Source organism: Cariama cristata, unplaced genomic scaffold (assembly GCF_000690535.1).
Source record: "Cariama cristata isolate BGI_N322 unplaced genomic scaffold, ASM69053v1 scaffold8027, whole genome shotgun sequence".
NCBI classification, from domain to species: Eukaryota; Metazoa; Chordata; class Aves; order Cariamiformes; family Cariamidae; genus Cariama; species Cariama cristata.
In genome coordinates, this window is record NW_009626037.1 from 118321 (window position 1) to 135802 (window position 17482).

A 17482-nucleotide genomic window follows, 5' to 3' on the forward strand; every position below is an offset into this window, starting at 1 on the left:
ATGAAATGTTCTGGAATAAATAGCACAGGAGAGAGATGCTTCTCATGTACAGAAGTGTGTTGTGGAGGAGCTGGATGGATGCTCTGTGCCTAGTGCACACCGCTCATGAGAAATGTATCATCATCTTCGTAGGGTTCCGTGTTTGAGAGTAACTCCAGCATATGGTGGTGCTGTCAGCAACACATAACATTGTCTCATGCACGTCTCATCTTTTGCCAAAATGTCTTCATTTCACTGTTGTCTCTAGAATTTATATTCAGAAGTAATATCTAAAAGCAGGCTTAAGGATCAAATAGGGCAATATAAAGCCAGCTAGCTCTTGTTTGCAAGATATTTAGTTACTTTACTTTTTAAAAAAATTGAGACAAAGATGTGTCTCAATTTTTGCTCTGCTGATGCGATTCCATCTGTATGTTATGCTCTGCAAAGAAACCCCAGTCTAACTTAACAAGAGTTTGTAATTTACATGGAGAATTTAAGCAGAAATGACATCCGTCTGTTGTTTGTTGTTCTTGTTTCCCCCCTGCCATGTGATCTGGCATAATTACAAATTGATACGACTATAGGACATCGCATTACTCATAATAACAAAATAAAGCAGATTAATACGGTACATTATATTTAGCATGAAAAATAACTTAACCTTTTAATGATTTACTTGCACAAATTTCTGGCAATTAGGATAATATGGCACAAACATTGCTTGCTGATGGTAATGAGTACAAGTTAACTAAGAGTGGTATTTAAAGATGCTTTGTTAAATGAAAGTTGGCCTGTATGACTCATCTACATAGCTGGGCTTATTATGACTTTAGTTCACTACAAACAACTAGAAATATGAATGCAGTAATTCAGCACAGACAGACATGGATTTCCTTGACATTGTAAATTCCCTCCTCATGTCGGTGGAAATGTAGCAAGGGAGAAGAAACGAAGACAATATAGTACTGGACAAGTACAAATACTGTTACTTTGGTAGCTTATTTATTATTTCTTTCAATTTAATTTCAGGTCTTTCTTCCTCATCTGTCATTGTATGTTGCCACTGCTAGAAAGTGGATAAGTTACTGCAGAAATAACTGAGATAGCAGCAGCATAGTGGTTTTACTAGGGTGCCAATAATTAACTCATATCCCTGCATAATAGCATTATTTATATCACTCAAGTATTTCTGTAAAGCCCAGTATTATAGTTTCTGATTATTAACACTAGCAATAGGGCATATTGACAGTTCAGAGCTGTATGAGAATGTAAGAGTTGCCATATTGGGTTGACCAAAAGCTCGGTCTAGTGCTGTCTCCTCTAAATAGGTGCTTAGGAGAAGCATATTTGCCCAACTGCAGTCAGAATAAGCTCAGACAGATAGATTACTCATGCAACTGTGCTTTCATTTTATCAAGTGTTATTCTGGAGAGCATCTCATGGTCTTTATCTGTTGTTTCCTTTGTATGATTTTTCTAAGACGTTTCCAAGAGTTGAAAGCCAAGTATTGTCTAGCAGTTTCAGTGCCCCCATTAGTGTGAGGGTACCTGCCACCCACCAGTACATCGCAGAGCATCTGCTCAGTTTTAACCATGGGGTAGAAGCCTCCCAGGGAAATAACAAGCATCTTTGCTCCCAAAGGAGATACCTGCTCACGTGCTCACTGCTTTTAACTGTTAGCCAATAATTAGGTTTAATGCCAGACTGGAAAAGGCTTGATTTTCCTTTACAATAAAGACTCCTTATCTTGATGAAAAGTAATGAAATTAAAGGTTCTAAGTGTAAATCAGGCTCCAGATCTTGGGGTTCGACACTACATCTGAAGTCTTTGCCCAGAGCTTAGTGTTCTGTGACTCAGTTGCTGAGTAGGGCTCTTACGTACAGGCAATACAGTAAGTAACTTCAAAAATGTGAAACATTGCAACTGCTGCGTTCCTTTCCAAGTTGAATGGAAGAAGCAGGAAAAACATGGTTTAGTAATTCTGGAGGACCTCATGTTACAGCTATTCAGAACAGATTCTCCTGCAACCTTTAGCAATGGTACCTCAATGCCCTCCAGTAGGGTTTTTAAGTTTTTTGTATGGTTACTCTTACGCTGTCTTCAGGAGGGGAGAAAGGAGTATATGTAATGAGTGTCTGACCTCCTTTCTATTACTTCAGACTAGTTTCTGTGGAAGATCTGTGTACAGTTACCCAGCTGAATTAAGGGACTGTGAATGGCTGATTGTATTTATTTTGGAATAGAATTATTGCATGCCATCTCCTGGGAAAGCAAATACATTTTGTAATTGGAGGACTAAGAAATCCAAGGCCACATTCAAATTTACTTTAGCAACTCTGTTGTGCTGATTGGAGGCATTAATGTGTTATGAATTTAATTCACACTGCATTAGAGAAAGCATTCTTGAAATATTTCTTCATGCTTTTATTCCCATGTTAATGATGTTTACAGTACTTATCTAAATTTCTGGTGCGAATGCCATACACTGTTTTAACTTTTTAGTAAAGGTTTAACTTTATGAAAAATATCAATCACCAGTGTTTACTATGCGTTTCCTTTTTGTGTTTATTACCAGGAAGATTTGATATTTTGCCCAAACTGGGTCTGCATGAAAACAGAACTTTCTGAAATGCTGGTATCTCATTGTTGCTAATTTAAGTACTCTTTGTTGATGCTTACATGAGGTTTCTCCTGTGATTTGCTAATCAGTTCCTTTCTCTAAGAAGCAAATATCCAAAAAATTTCTTGTCACTTTCAAGTGAAATGATTCTTCCCCAGAAAATATTGGCTCCTGAAAACCACAGTTTTCAGAAAACTTATGTATTTCAACATCCTGCTTATTTCCCAAGGTACCAAGTACTCTGGTGAAACGTGAGACATGGATTTGTGTCTAATTTGACACATCAAGGGCTTTAATGCGGGTTCTTTTATCCCAGCGAAATATGTTGACCATTTGCCTATTGACTGTTCTCGAGAAATGTTCTCTGTAATCAAAAGTTCTGTAAAATCAGTGCTGTTTTGACTACTGGTGTCCTGTTGGTTCCTTTCATTGAGAAATGAGAGAGATGCATAAAGAGAGAAATGTTCGGTTACGAAACTACAGAAAGACAATAATTGCACTGTACTCTCCAGAATCACAGTTAATGACCAGTAGCACCCTTGATTGTATTAAGCACAGTAAAGCTAGCATAATTATACAATTTTATTTCACACTGGTTCTAGGTCAGTTGGAATTACTAATTCTTAATACTGAAGTGTAACATTCCTAGTGAAAGCTGCAGAGAAAGCCAGGTTTTGCTAAAACACAAAACTGGGTTGATTTGTTATCCTCCCTGAAGCAAGGAAGATCCAGAATCAGTCATGACAGCATGTCTCCTGGCCACCTAGTCTTTATTTCATGCGGGCAAATTTCATACACATCTAGTGTTAGGAGAACTGTTATCTTTGCATCTTTCCTCCCTTTCCCCCATGTGAGTAGCAGAGCTGCCATATGAAACATGTGAACTGGTGGAGACATCTTCTGAGGATAGCTGCTCTGCGTTCATACTCCAGGCGGATGCACTGGACCATAGGTCCTTGGTGCTTTGGGATGTTCTGCTGTAAGTAAGCTGGGCTCCTTCTAGCCAAACTCCCTGCAGCTGTGCAAGACACAGAAAATTGTCACCTCTTGTTGTCTCACCGTGATGAACTTTCTCCTCATTGACTTCATTTTAACATTTCACTTCTTACCCAGATGAAAACCTAAAAGCATTCTGCATAAACCCAGGAAATATTAACGATGTATGTATGTATAATTTCTAAGGTGTTGCCAATTTATTTTCAGCTGTCTTTTATTGAAAGCTACAAAAGTACTCATTTCCTTACTGAAGGAGTAAAAATCATCTTTGTTTGAAAGATGCAAACCACAATTTTCAATTTTGGCATTGTTGCCTATTTTCAAATAAAAACCGAAAACCTTTCAAAAAAGGACAGTTATTCAGCATCATAGACAGTGTTTTGATACCCTTGTATTTGAGCAGTAAGAGGGCTTAAGTTATGAAACATTTTCCAGGAAGAGGGCTTCTCTTTAATATGCCTCTTTGTCAAAGAGAAAACCTCCCAAGACAAGGCTTCAGGTAATCTAATGCATACCTTCGCCTGCTGCTGTCTTCAGAACTGTCTGTTTTTTCTTGTCTATCATCCCAGAGAACTTACAATACTGAATGGTCATCTCTGTGAGTGCTGGCACGTGGTTGAGGAGGGAAACAGTAGTGGTATTGTGCAAGGCGAGACACGCCAGTAGTATGTTTTTACTGAGTGAAATGCTAGTAAGTACATGACCAAATCCTGCTCCAGGGCTGTTGAAGTTACTGGGACTTTTGTCATTGGCTTCTCAGAGGTCAGAACTCCATCACTCTGATAGAGAACAAGCCATAAAATCTGTGGACTTTTTTACAGACTGCCCTCCCACAGAATGTGACAGAAAAATATTTCATCTTTTAACAAAAGTATGAGCCTTATTCATACCTTGTCATCTATCAAAAATTGTGCTAATCTTCAGCTTTACAGCAGCTTTCTCCCATATAATGATGGGGTAATTTGCAAAAATTTGTAACTCACAGTGTTCCTGATTTTCCCTGTCTTCATTCAAAAAGAGTGTGAGTGGTATGATCACGCTTGTGGCTGGTGGTTATTATGCCTTGATCCTGGCACATCTCTGGTTCCTAACGGCTGTTCTGGTGTTCTTTCTTTAGTTCCCATTTATGCTGTTTTGTTTCATTAAATAATCTTGATTCTAAACAGCAACTCAAAATTACACTACACCATGTTTATATATTATTAAATACTTAGGGGATAAATTATTTTTTTTTCTTTTCTAGCTGTCACATGCACTTAGGTGTTTCCAGTGTTTTCTCTTGTTTTTCCTGTAGTCTTGCTTGCCAGTCTAACAAAGCTGGGTGTTGATTTAAACATGCTTTTAGTACCACAAGTAGGATGATCATCATTTTACCATAAGTTCTGCAACATGGTTGTTGCCATGCTACACTTGGATCCCAACTGCTCCGAGTCAAATACTAGAATATAAGAATACAAGTGTTGGTATTTCCTAAAATTAAGTGTAAATCAATAATGGAAAGCTAAAAATGTACTGTCAGATTAACTGATGTCCTTATCAGTGGAACAAATCAACCATTAGTCAAGGACAGTGCTTTGCCATTACAGACTTTAGTATTTTCCCTGTAAAGTGGTGATTTTTCGTAGTGGAATGGAAAAGAAAACCAGTAAATGAGCTATTGGACAAGTAATAACACTCTATTTTAAATAGCCCCAAATTACTGAAAGCTTTTAGGACAGCTCTTCCCTCCCTTATCCTTTCAGGTATCTCACTGCTTTAGCTGGATAAGAGGAATTGCCATCAGTGACTCAGTAGGTTAGTCATGAGGTGTTGGAGTCTAGTTTAACATTTGGTAAGAATTAATTTGGGATTTTGACTGAATAAGTAGCTACCTATAGAGTGTATCTGCTTGGGATTGCCAGTGCCTATGCTAGATGGGACGTGTTTCCTACCAATAGAAGTACCAGTCATGCGTATGACAAGTTTGTTTTCTTAATTGAAAAGATTTGACTGTAATTTCATGTTTTCGAATGTTTGCTTTAGAAATGAGAAGCACTTACATTTTTAGTTTTGCTTAACAGGGATAAAAACAGATTGTTTATAGAGAAAACAGAAATTAAAGGAATTAAAGAAATTAAAAATAGGAGAAGTATTGGCAAGGATTGTGCCTATTTGCGTATTCAATGAAAATAACAAGAGCCAATTTTCTCATGCAGCATTTATTGTAATGTTTCATTTAAAAATTCAGTTGAAGAGGTAAACATGATAAGATGAAGAGAGGTGACCTCTTCTGTGAGCGAGTCATAGCAAGATAAAGGGTAAAAATCTATTCTGATGTTCAGAGAATTAGGCAGCAGGTTACACCAACAATTTTTAATTTTCTGGTGTGTGCTAAAAGAAGTGGCACAGTGTCAAGATGCAGCAAATGGGATTACTTTCTGAAAAAAATTGCGTACTGAGTTTCAAATGCTGATTTGAATGATACATTCACTATGAGGAAAAATGAAGGAAACAGCTGAGCCTGCAGTGATTTTATGAAATCTTATTGGCTTGTTGTGCTGCTCCCCTAGTCAAGAGAGCAATGTATGCTCTCACCCCACTTTGCGAAGTGGCAGTTATTGCTGCACCATAGAGGACAAAGGACAACAGAGCATCTTTCCTGTAGCACCTTTTCCAGTGCGTATTTCTTTCTGTGTAAGTAGAAATGCCAATATATGTGTACAAAAGTGGGCATGATGAAACCGGCCTAACACCTTTTCTTTTTAAGATTGCAACTTAAAAACTCTGCAGTGAATAGTTTTATAAGTAATCCTATCTTCTAGTGGACAAAATAGGGAAAAAGCTTTCTAAAGGATACATGGTACTTCAAGTAGTTGCGACCTATTTCTTTTTTGTCCCCAGTCAGTCTAGTTTCTCTCTCCAGGGGGTCCTGTTTTCGTGCCACTTCAGCACATTCTCAGAACTGAACAGCTTTCTTACAGAGCAAGAATATGGTGTAATGTATTGTGGGTGGTTTGTTTTCTCAGTTTCATATTGAAAACACATGCAAACATTTATATGAGAAAGCACAGCTGAAGACTGCAGTAATGCTGCTATACTAGCAGTTTCGGAACTTAGGAATTCTGTTCTTTGCAGTGGTAGGTGAGATTTCTTCTTGTTATCCATGCTGTTCCTGCACTCGCTCTTCTCACCTCGCTGCCCTGAATAGTCCCTTCCACTTGCCTTATTGCTCCTACTCATTGCATCTTCTCTAAAAATGAGCAGAAGTCCTGCTTCAAAGACTCAGACAAAGAGGCCATTTCTGAATGATTTCTATCATGGTATTTATGCAGGGCTCACTATAATTAAGTTAGCTTTCGCTGGCAATTCACCAGCAGACCAAAATGTGTATTGTGTTCCCTAAGTCTTGCTCCTTGGGCTTGTGATATAAAGATTTACATTTTGAGGCATTCTTTCCATTGTAGCTGTGACTTTGGAGCATCCTTGGTCCCTTTTACCACGTAGCGTGCTTTTCTTGGCCTGCTTCTCTCCCACTATGTTTAGAGAGTCTATGAATCATGATTTCGTGTTGAAGCTCATGACCTGTAATACTGCATTTGGTGATAGGCCTAGACACCCCATGTATCCTAATTCTTTACATTTAATCTTTTATAAACTGAAGGTTTTTTTCATTGTATAAAAATTTGGTGACAACGTTGGTTATTTCTACTTTGATTTTCAGTAGTTGGATGGGTGGATAGGTAGATTGGTTATTTTAAGGTATTATAACTTTTATAGTTACTTCACCATACGTAAAGATTTTTTTATTCATTTTTTTTAACCACTGTATATATTTCTAAGTTAGAAGTGAATACCTCTGCTATGTTAGAACTTGTTTCACTTAAAAGAGAGAAGTTTTGGGAAAGTAGAGTGTAAAACACAGTTCTTGGCAAATTCTATAAAGAACTTCTGAAAACTTATGTGAATATCACATTCACAGCCACCTGTAGTTCATATTTGGTTTTATACCCAGGCAAATGTGAAAGAATTCTTTACTGAATTGTAGGCTTATGTAAGCTGTTAATGACATGGATCTGTTACTCACCGCTATCACATATCTCTTGTAACAATTTTCTTGTAATAACCCATGACAGCCATAAAATTCTAGAATGAGATCTGGGCACAGGAGTTAAACCTGCAGTAAGTTCTCTTAGTCACATTCAAGATAGTCTGAAGTACAGCTATTTTCTGCCTGACACCTGGTCATAAACTGTTTTATTTTGCAAAAAATGTTACATGCCTCTCAAAAAGAGTGAGACTTTCCTTCACATAAAGTCCCTAAGTATTTTATTCCAATTAAACCTTTGTGACTGAGTGTTCTGAGTGTATGGGAAGCAAATAAATGGCTCTGGTTGCTAATTTTTGTTCTTTTAGCTAAAAAGAATCTTCCAAGGGCACACTACAAGTAAATGTTATTATGCCGGTTGTACACAAAATCTTAAAATTTCATGTTTTCTGTAAGGACTTAACCTTGGAAGCTTCCTTTAACAAACTTCCCTTAAAACAGACGTTATTCCTTCAGGTCAGGAGGAACCTTGGCATTTCAGTCCCCAACTGAAGTCAGAGTTGAATACATGGTATATTGAAAATAATGTGGTTCTGAAGAGGCAGAGATTTTCTAAATGGGATGTCTTTCACAGTCTAAGCAAGCTTTGAACACATCTAATTTTAAAGCCAACTAGACTGCGTACCCTCCCCTCTGAAACAGAATTTCTGAGTTTCAGGTCTGAGAAGAAAGTGAGAGCGGCAAGTGAAAACTTGTGGTGGTAATCACCTACCTTTCTAGGCGGCAATTCCGAAATCTTAAAGCAAGTATTTGGGGACAGCAGACCAGCCATATTGTGGCTCCTACAGAATATTGATGCCTCAGAACTGAACTTGAACTGTTTCAGCATTTTCATACACAAAGATTAGTTCCCTTCATTTATGCTTATATACACACAATCACAGGAAGCATTTCTCTGCTTCTTAAACAAATTTGTTATGGTATGCTCACACTGACATCCAGAATCCCGTATATGGTGCCAGTTAAAATAGTAATAATGAAACAACATCTTCTTTCCTTACGTGTTTAGGAAAACATCTCCAACTTTGATATCGTCATGGAGTCTGATGAAGGCACCTTCAAGCCATCTGGACTGGGTTTTACTGGCAGTGCTAAAGCTCGGGACATTGTGAAAGAGGTCATGACCCTTCTGCAGCCCATCAATGTTACAGATGTTTACGATGATGCAGATGGAACGGACATCAATTACTGGATGAGAGACGGGGTGCCCGGTGAGCATGCTTTACAGGTCACACCACTCCTCCTGTGCAGTGGCACATTGGATGGGTGGTCTGGTGTTTTGAAAATAGTAAGAAATGCTTTCTCTCAAGGAGTAAAATTTACCATAGGTAAAATGCGGAAATGTTAAAAGGTGACCAACAGAAATAGGACATAAAGTGCATTTGAGCTGGAGTTTAATAATGGTATAGTTTATACATAGCATAACATGCCTAAAATCTTCTTTTCGGCTTTAAGGATTTATAATAATTAATCCCAGACTGGTGGTTTATAAATAGCAAACTAAGGCAGAGGAAAATTCTCCAATGCAGAACAAATTTTTTTTTATTATTATTCTTTCAACTTTGAAATACGAGGCTTTTTCTCCCTGTTTTGTATGCTGAAGAAACAATGTTTTTGAGGTGTGACATTTAAAAGGTTATGGGGCATTGAGGTGTACTAAAGGGGTAAAATTCTACGAAGTTCGAAGTGGCTTAGGGGGTTGTTTGGAGTATTGTATCTGGCTCCCAGTGAGGAGCAGCTTGTTGGCAAAGAGGTTTGCAAGCTGTGAGAGAGACCCACCACTGGCAGTCCCCCCGTGCAGGAGACCCCACACTAGCATGGGCACTTGCAGAGCACAGGAGTCCCAATTAGAGGCCAGCCTGGGCGAAGCCTTAGTGAATTTCCATGGTAGTTTCCACGCTTCAATAATAGTAGAAAGAAAAGTTTCATGCCACTGATATTTAAAAGATTATGATCAGTTTTAAAATTTTAAGGTTCTCTTTCTCCAATGTTTTATGACTGAAGTAGGCTGGCACATTTCTCATGCTAGTTTTACTAGTAGCTACTATATACTTAGAATCTCTTAATATTTTATTAACTGCCTTGTTTTTTACCTGGGCTTTTACAAGACGCAGTGGGTCATGGAATATATGCTTCTTATTTATCATCAGAACCCTTTGCTTCTCACTCACCTGGGATGTACAAAGATACTATAAAGCTGCCTGCCTCAATAAATATATGGATGTCTAATTTTCAAAGCAAAGTATCTATGCTGGGCAAGAAGTATGGATGAACAGATATTGTTAAACAGCTAGGGATTCATCTTCAGCTCGTGTGCTGCTATTCAGGTGAGGTGCAAGCTGTTCAGTGCAATGTCATACAGCTGTGACATGAGTGTGCGCTTGGGTTCCTACGCTCTGCGGATGCAGTGTTAGGACCATGTGCCAAGTTGAGTTGAGAGACCATAAGCACTGCTGAGAGGCTGTAGCCACACATCATCCTCCACAGCTTGGAAGCACCCATGCAAAGATACCTGCTCCAGAATTTCAGACCAACATGTCTGTGTTGTAGCTGGAATATGAGAACTCAGCACCCAGCCTGTGTTTTAGAAAATGCAAACGTATCAGAATTATTTCCTAGCTAAGGTGTTGGGAGCATTACAGATGGTCCTCAGGGACTTCCATTGTGCTTCCCATCTAAGTGCGACAGATTATGGAAGAAGACAGAAAAATTTAACATTCAAATACCTTGTTTTCAGTTGATAATATGAGTGGTGCTTGTGATGGCAGTGTGCACTGAGCTATTATACACCACTTTTCATCAGCTGAGGTGCACCTGAAGCATAAACAGCTACAGCTTGCCATGGTCCTCTTGATTAGTCACCTGGGCTACATGGGTAAAGTACACTCAGCAGGAGTAGGGCAGGAACAGGAGCCCTCCCTCTCCCATAGGCATCTGTGCTCCTCAGTGTAAACTACGAAAAATATCATAAACTCTAAGCTTGACCTTGGGAAAATATAAATACACCAGAACCGAGACCTCAGCTTTTAAATAAATCTGATTTGCTTTCCTATTAAAAATTTGGCACATTAATTGATGGTGGGGTTTTTGCTGTCTGAAGCTTTGGTTCATTTAACTTCCCATTAAGCAAATAACAAAGTGTTCTTGCAGGATAAAGGAACAGTGATTCTTTTTTTCCCCATCGAGACCTGGTGGGATGGAATTAGCTCCAATAAAAGAATTTCGGCTGCTTTAGATTGTATTTCATGCTGTACCAGGGAGAAGTCTAAGACATCTTGTAATCTTCATGCCTTGTCTGCAGTGCTTTCACTGCTCGAATGAGCCCTTATGGTATATGATAACATTGGAACAAATTGAACACACTGTAACAGCTTTTATAATTTTGTCCAATTTGAACAAGCAGTCAAGTGTTGACACTTCATCAATTTTATTTAAATATTTTCTTGAAAATACATTTGGTGGCTCTGTTTCTGCAACTGTGAGAGAAAAAATGGTGTACTTCTTGAACAATACGAATGGTTTCTGACATCATTTCTCTATTATTTTTCTCCTTTTTGGTGTTAAATAGATGCTTGAATTTGCCTTTTTAGATGCTATTAAAATTCTGCCCCTTCTGCTCCTTTTGGTCTGAAAGATCCACAGAAGGCAACAGTACATGTGTTTTTCAGAGCTGTTCATAGCTGCTCCTGAGACAGGCGAAGTGTCTCTGGCTCCTTACTCTCTGCTATTTCCAGCATGTTTATTTTTAATGGACATGCAATGAAATGTTGTTTGTAGTGTTAAACATATTTGCAAGAAAATAGTGGTGACTATTCTGAGATTTTAGGATGAGAGCGGCCAGGAGAGTTCAGAGTGCTTTGCAAACCATAGACTGGAGCTTAACTAATACCTCTAAAGCATAAACAAGGTGATCTGCACCAAACACAACAGTTTAATGCTTTGTGAGTGCAGAGTATCAGAAATGTTTCTGTCAGTGGCCTTTACATTGGATTATTTTGAGAACAGTTCAGTCCAGCAATGAGGAATGTCTGTAGCTGTGTTTTTCTAGTGATAGCCAGTTTTCAGCTACTGAAAATATTTGTGTAACATTTGTTTTGCTTTTTCATGAAGCATAAATCAAAGGAAATGGGGGTTTTGTGGTGTCGTATTTTATGCTGTGGTTTTACAGTTTGAGGTGACCATTGGTCCTAAGACTGCTCCGTTATTAATTATGCAATTATCTTCCTCAGTTTTCTTTTTAAGGGCTCAATTATGTATTTGTTTTTAGTTAGGGATACATCTAAACTGTGGTACATAAAGCTATTCCTCTCCAACACTAAGTCCTAATCAAGTTCGACCAGAATTTGCAAATATAGGTGGGGAGATAGGTTGGTTGGGTTTATTTGTTTGGTTTCTTTGCATGCTTTTTCACAACAGGCTTCTTCAGTGTCTGGAAGGGTTAAAAAAACATTAAGTAAGCCTTGCTAGACCAGTGCTCAGGTATTTTTGTTGAAAAAGCAAGGTATTTGATGCTCACAAGGATGCCTCGGACATGATTTAGACCAGTTCCTGAGGTAATAGCACCGAGTCTGAGTCAGCCTTCCCTGCAAACCTTCAGAAACTGAAAAGGGGGAATGAAGTGATTATATTTGTATCATGGTATCCAGTGAACATTAGTTCAGCTTTAGGTGTTAGGGGAAAAGAAAATGGATGCTCTCCTATTTTTGCAGAAGGAAGGGTATTGTGACAGTATTTCCAGGAGAGCTGGTTCAAGGATGCTCCTTTCTGCCAGGCTCATCACGGAGGTTATCTGTGGCTGCAGTGCTTGTGATGGGAACACTTGTCTGTTAGGAACTAAGCTGCATTTGAGATCGAGCTGACCCAGTACATCAAACAACTCCCCAGAGACATGTGGCAATTCCTCTATTTAAAATTCAACCAGTGACCTAAAGGTGAAACTCCTTTTTACTATGTCACTCTGAACGTTGATGGTTCTTTGTGTCTCTCTGTCTCCACAGTGATGGTGTCTTGCTTTTTTGCTACATTACGCAAGAGGAGGAATTATTCTTCCAGAAACTAATAAAGCAGTAGTTCATCTAACTTTAATGTTTCTTCAGAAATCAAAAATTCATTGCTAACCCAATCTATTAGTCATTTTCTCAGAGGTGGCAAACAAATACTGTCATATATCATTTCTCTCATTTTTATATTTTCATAGTGCTTCTTTATTACCTTAATCAAAAATAAGATGTATTTTGACCTTAGACACCAGACTTTCACATGCACGAGTTCCTTTCTTACTATGTAAGAGATTAAATCCTTCAGTTCCACCCCTTTTCCAGAGCATGCTGCCCCCTTGTCCCTCCGTCCCCATCATCTCTTGTAGCACTAAACGCCAGTGTAAGCCTGCTGGTGTGCTTGAGCCAAGCCTGCTCCTCTCCTCGGTGTCAGCCAGGGTTGTGTTTGGGAAAGTGGTGTAATGGGAAAGTTCCCTGAGTTGTGCTTGCCAGCTGGGCATGAAGAATTGGGTAAACTCTCTATTTCCCAAATTATAAGTGAGTAACCTCTCTTCACTCTCAGCTGTACCACTGTCAGGAAGTGATACTTCACTGTGATGCATGAAGCATTGCCCCTGAGTGTACCGGTTTTGTACTGTCCACAGACTTGGGCAGACTCTTTAGATCCAGTTCCTAAGCTTCTTTTTATTGCCAGAAGAATAAAAACCGTAAAGAAAAAGAGAAAAATCAGACTCACATAGTCTAGGACTTCTTAGGCCAATGACGAAAAACCTTTGCCTTGATTGTACATGGGTGATAGGGTGTTGCACTTGACAAAGACCTACCTACAAGATGAGGGAGAGAGAAAAAGGTTTCCTTAAAAATAGACACTAAACTTAACTTCTTCACTTTAATACGCAGCATTTGTGTGATTTGTTATCTGAGATGTTTAGCATAGGGTACCACGTGGAGAGCTCCAGTTACTCAGCTGAGTGACTAACACAAGTGAAATGTCTCCTGATCACTTGTGGAGTGAAAAAATGGACAAAAGTCCTGAACGCTACTCACAGAACTAGCTTTATGCATAATATTATAAGTACTTAGATAATTTTAGTTACTCCACAGGTGCTTCATTTTTGTACTTGCTGGGTTCCCACTGTTCTAGACATGTGTTGAAGCACACTGCCAACACCGGCCACTATGGACCTGATTTATTATTTTGTGGAAATAAGGGGTAAGGGGCTTATGATGTAAACCTATGTCTTGTCTGAGTCTTGATCTCAATAAGCCTGAGATACACCAGCACTGTTGTATGATAGTTAGCAATATTGTATTACTTTTTCCAGGTCATTCCTTTCCTTTTAAATAGCATTAATAAAAAAAGAAAAAGGTGAATCAGTGTGTTCCACTGCAGAAGTCATATTTTCTGCAACTTGGGAGGTATTAAATTAAACCAGTGTGCTAAGAGAACAATTATAATTGCTTGGCACTTAAAGAACATACTATAAGTGCTGCAGCTATTAGAGCCTTTTAAAGTCTTGATTGCAGAAAGAACTGTGTGTATTAATCTGTAAAATAATTCATCTATACTCTAATTTATCATTGTTCTGTAAAAATAGGCTTTTGAAATTAGAAATTACTCTAAAGTAATTAAATAAATTTAATATGCTGCAACTTTTTATGAAGGTGGATACCTTAAAAGGCTCATAGTTTAACATAATATCTCAGTTATATTAACCTTTCATATGACCTTTTCTGCTTTTAATAAAGTTAATAAAGTCTTTAAGACTAATCATTTAATGAAAGAATTAGTCTGTAAATTATGGTATGTTTTCTTATTAGTTGTGCTATTTGGCTACCAGACAAGCTTGATTATACTTCATGTACAGTTCTTTCCACTTTTATTCTGCTTGGACTAGAGTCTTGTTTTGGCATGTTGGAGTATTGGGCTACTTCTAATAATGAACAGGAAGCATCAGAAGTGCAAGGTTTTTTGTTTCACGTAGACTATACACAGATCATGCAAATATTCAGCTGGGATAGTACTGTTGGAGAGAGGGATGGAGGTGGGTGATTAGGCACAGTGCCTGGATGCAAATGTTACTGGTAGCTTTAAGAGGGCTTCTGTAATATATTTCTCATTAGAGCATGAACATTTCTAATGCAAGGGCACAGGGCAGTCATGTGAAGTCAAAAATAATGTGTCATCTTTGGGGCAAAATAATTCGTGATTGTAGCAAATACTTGAAAACTGCTCATTCACACTTATTTTGACAACTTCTGAATGAACATTCTGAAGTCTGCCTTAACTATGAACTCCCACTGTTCAGTAATATGTTTTAAGGGTAATTTATTAGAGACTGATAGAAATACTAAGAAGAGAAAGGTTGATACAATCAAGAGCGAATGCTGCAATTACTAGCAGGTAGTACTAAGTGGTTTTACTTCACTCAGTGACATTTTAGTGAGAGCAAGATCACAAAAGAACTGCAGGAAGACTTGAAAGTCTAGAAACCATACCTTACAGTGGGAAATGGGAGATGTTAAATCTCTTCCCATTTATGCAAAACTATGTTAAGTGATGACTCTACAGCATACGTATTAGGCTGGGAAACAATTTTTCTAATTACAGCACTTTTCTCCCTTGTTTTAAAAAATAGTCCGTTAGCAATTCAGTCTGAACAAATTCAAAGTGGAAGAAAGCAAACACCTTCTTCCAGTAAGGTTAGGGAGCTACAGAAGCACCTTGCAGATTTGGTGAATTCTCCGTCATTTTGAATGTATAAAACAAGACTTGGGTGTCCTTCAAAGAGTAAAGGGTAATTCAAGCAGGAGGAATGGGCTTGATGCAGTAGATACAAGGTGAGGTTCTTTGCCATGTGTTATTCAGAAGGTGTGATTAGATGGTAATGGGTCTTGCTGGCCTTAAAACATATGTGAATCTGCCAGGAAATCTTACAAGCATTTTCCATAATGAAATGCCTCCTTCCCTATTTAAGCCTCACCCATTTCAAAGACTAGCTTTTTGAATATCAAAAGCTCTTGTCTTTGATTTGTACAACGTTTAGATCATACTAATTACAATTAAAAAATAGAACTATTGTTAACTTGACAATCTCAGAGGAAATTTGAACTGTGAAACCAAAAATATTTGCAAAACTCTATCATACATTGCTGAACAGCTTGAATTTCTTATTTTATTTCTAGTTACTCTCCTTTCTTCAGTATCTATGATGCAGTTTATTTGACAAAGTTTTCTTGGTGGTCACAAGCTAAGAATTATAGCACGTGGGTTAAGCAGCTGGTATTACTTAGCACTTAAATTTATCTTTCAAAAAACTGAGGCAAGGCAGCTTTAAAATAATCTTATATGAATAGTACAATAAATTAGTTTGAAACACTGACATTCTGGTTGGCTTTTAGAATCCTGGAAGAAGTAAAATTGTTCTAGTGCATTCAACACTGTGCAAATACTAAATAAGCTCATTAATCTAGTAATGAAAACTTAAATTAAGGTGTTTCAAATAAAATCAAAAATTCTAATGGTTCTTGCACTTTTTGGCTAGTGGGCTTCTTTCTCTTAAAGATATTTTGTCACTGTTCCTTCTGTGAATGTCAGTAAGGTTGAATTTTTTCCTTACTTTTAGACACTTACTCTTCAAAAAATGACATGAGGAGGATTGGCATAAAAGACCCTGTTATTAAATAGGTTCCTTCTGTAAGCACACGAAATTCCTAAATGTTTCAAAAATTGTCAATAAATTTGCTCCTGCCACTCACCTTGTTAATAAGAGAATATGCTCTGTCTCAGAAAAGAAACACTGAAAATGTCTAACTGAGAATCTCATTTGGATTTGGGGTGTGGTTGTTTTTGTTCTGGCTGTGCTTCTGAGAGGCATATTAATTCTCTATTGTTTGCTGCGTAGGAAAGCTGAATTCTGTTTCTGTGGGTGGGAATATTCTTTTTCATATCAAAGCATTTGCCATTTGTTGATCCTAAAAACCCAAGTGTCCTACATTAACACACAGAGTTCAGTGTTAACATGTTAAATATGCCCTTTGGAAGTATAAGTTGGTTAAGCCTTATTGCTAGAGCTGTCCCCGACCTCACTGAAACTCAGGCAAATAATAGAGTAAATAGAAAAAAAAAGAAGGGGTTAATTTGTGTTCTGTAAGGAAGTTGGAGGAAGTTGGAGGTGAAAAGTACTCGCTAATGGAAAAGTGTGAAAATTAAATGTGATTCTCTCCACTTTTTTTTTTTTTTTACCTCTTTGGAATTTGACTGTATGAAAAATAAGACACATTCATAGTGTGGAAATGTTGGGAGATTTCTCACCAAATGTGTAATGATCCAGAATGGCTGTTAGGAACAACAGCAGAAATATCTGTGGAGTTGTGGATTTCATTCCTGGAAAACAAACTGTAGTGGCATCAGTATTAAAAACTAAACAAAAAATAAACCATTCAGTAGCATTCCAGGAAGGCCACGCGTAAGCTGCTCTTGATGGGAGGGACACAGGTTAAATGGATTAAGATCTGGCTTGCAGCTCTCCAAGTAGTTTCCTGTATGAAGTCATATGATGAGTGTTTCTAATAGGATTCTTCAGGGCTTGGTACATCCTCAACTATTCAGAGTTTCCATTGGTGGTTTGGAATCAAGTTTAAAATTACAACAAAACACAGCTGATGTAATTGCTATTGGAATGATAAAGAATGATGACAACAAGCTGATCATCTGGCCGGGGTGATTATGTTAATGTGAGTCCACTCTGTCCACTTTGTCCACACCTTTCTTGTACTGGAGTCTCAAAAGAAGATGCAAT

At 38.0% G+C, this 17482-nt stretch overlaps 1 protein-coding gene across 1 annotated transcript in view; it reads left to right on the top strand.

Annotated features, from left to right (window-relative positions):
* CPQ (carboxypeptidase Q) overlaps positions 1-17482 on the top strand; it is a 134518-nt gene that overhangs the window by 95207 nt on the left and 21829 nt on the right. Inside the window, exon 6 of the mRNA XM_009703855.1 lies at positions 8693-8894. Coding sequence (XP_009702157.1) covers positions 8693-8894 — 202 coding nt within the window. The remainder of the gene's footprint in view (positions 1-8692; positions 8895-17482) is intronic.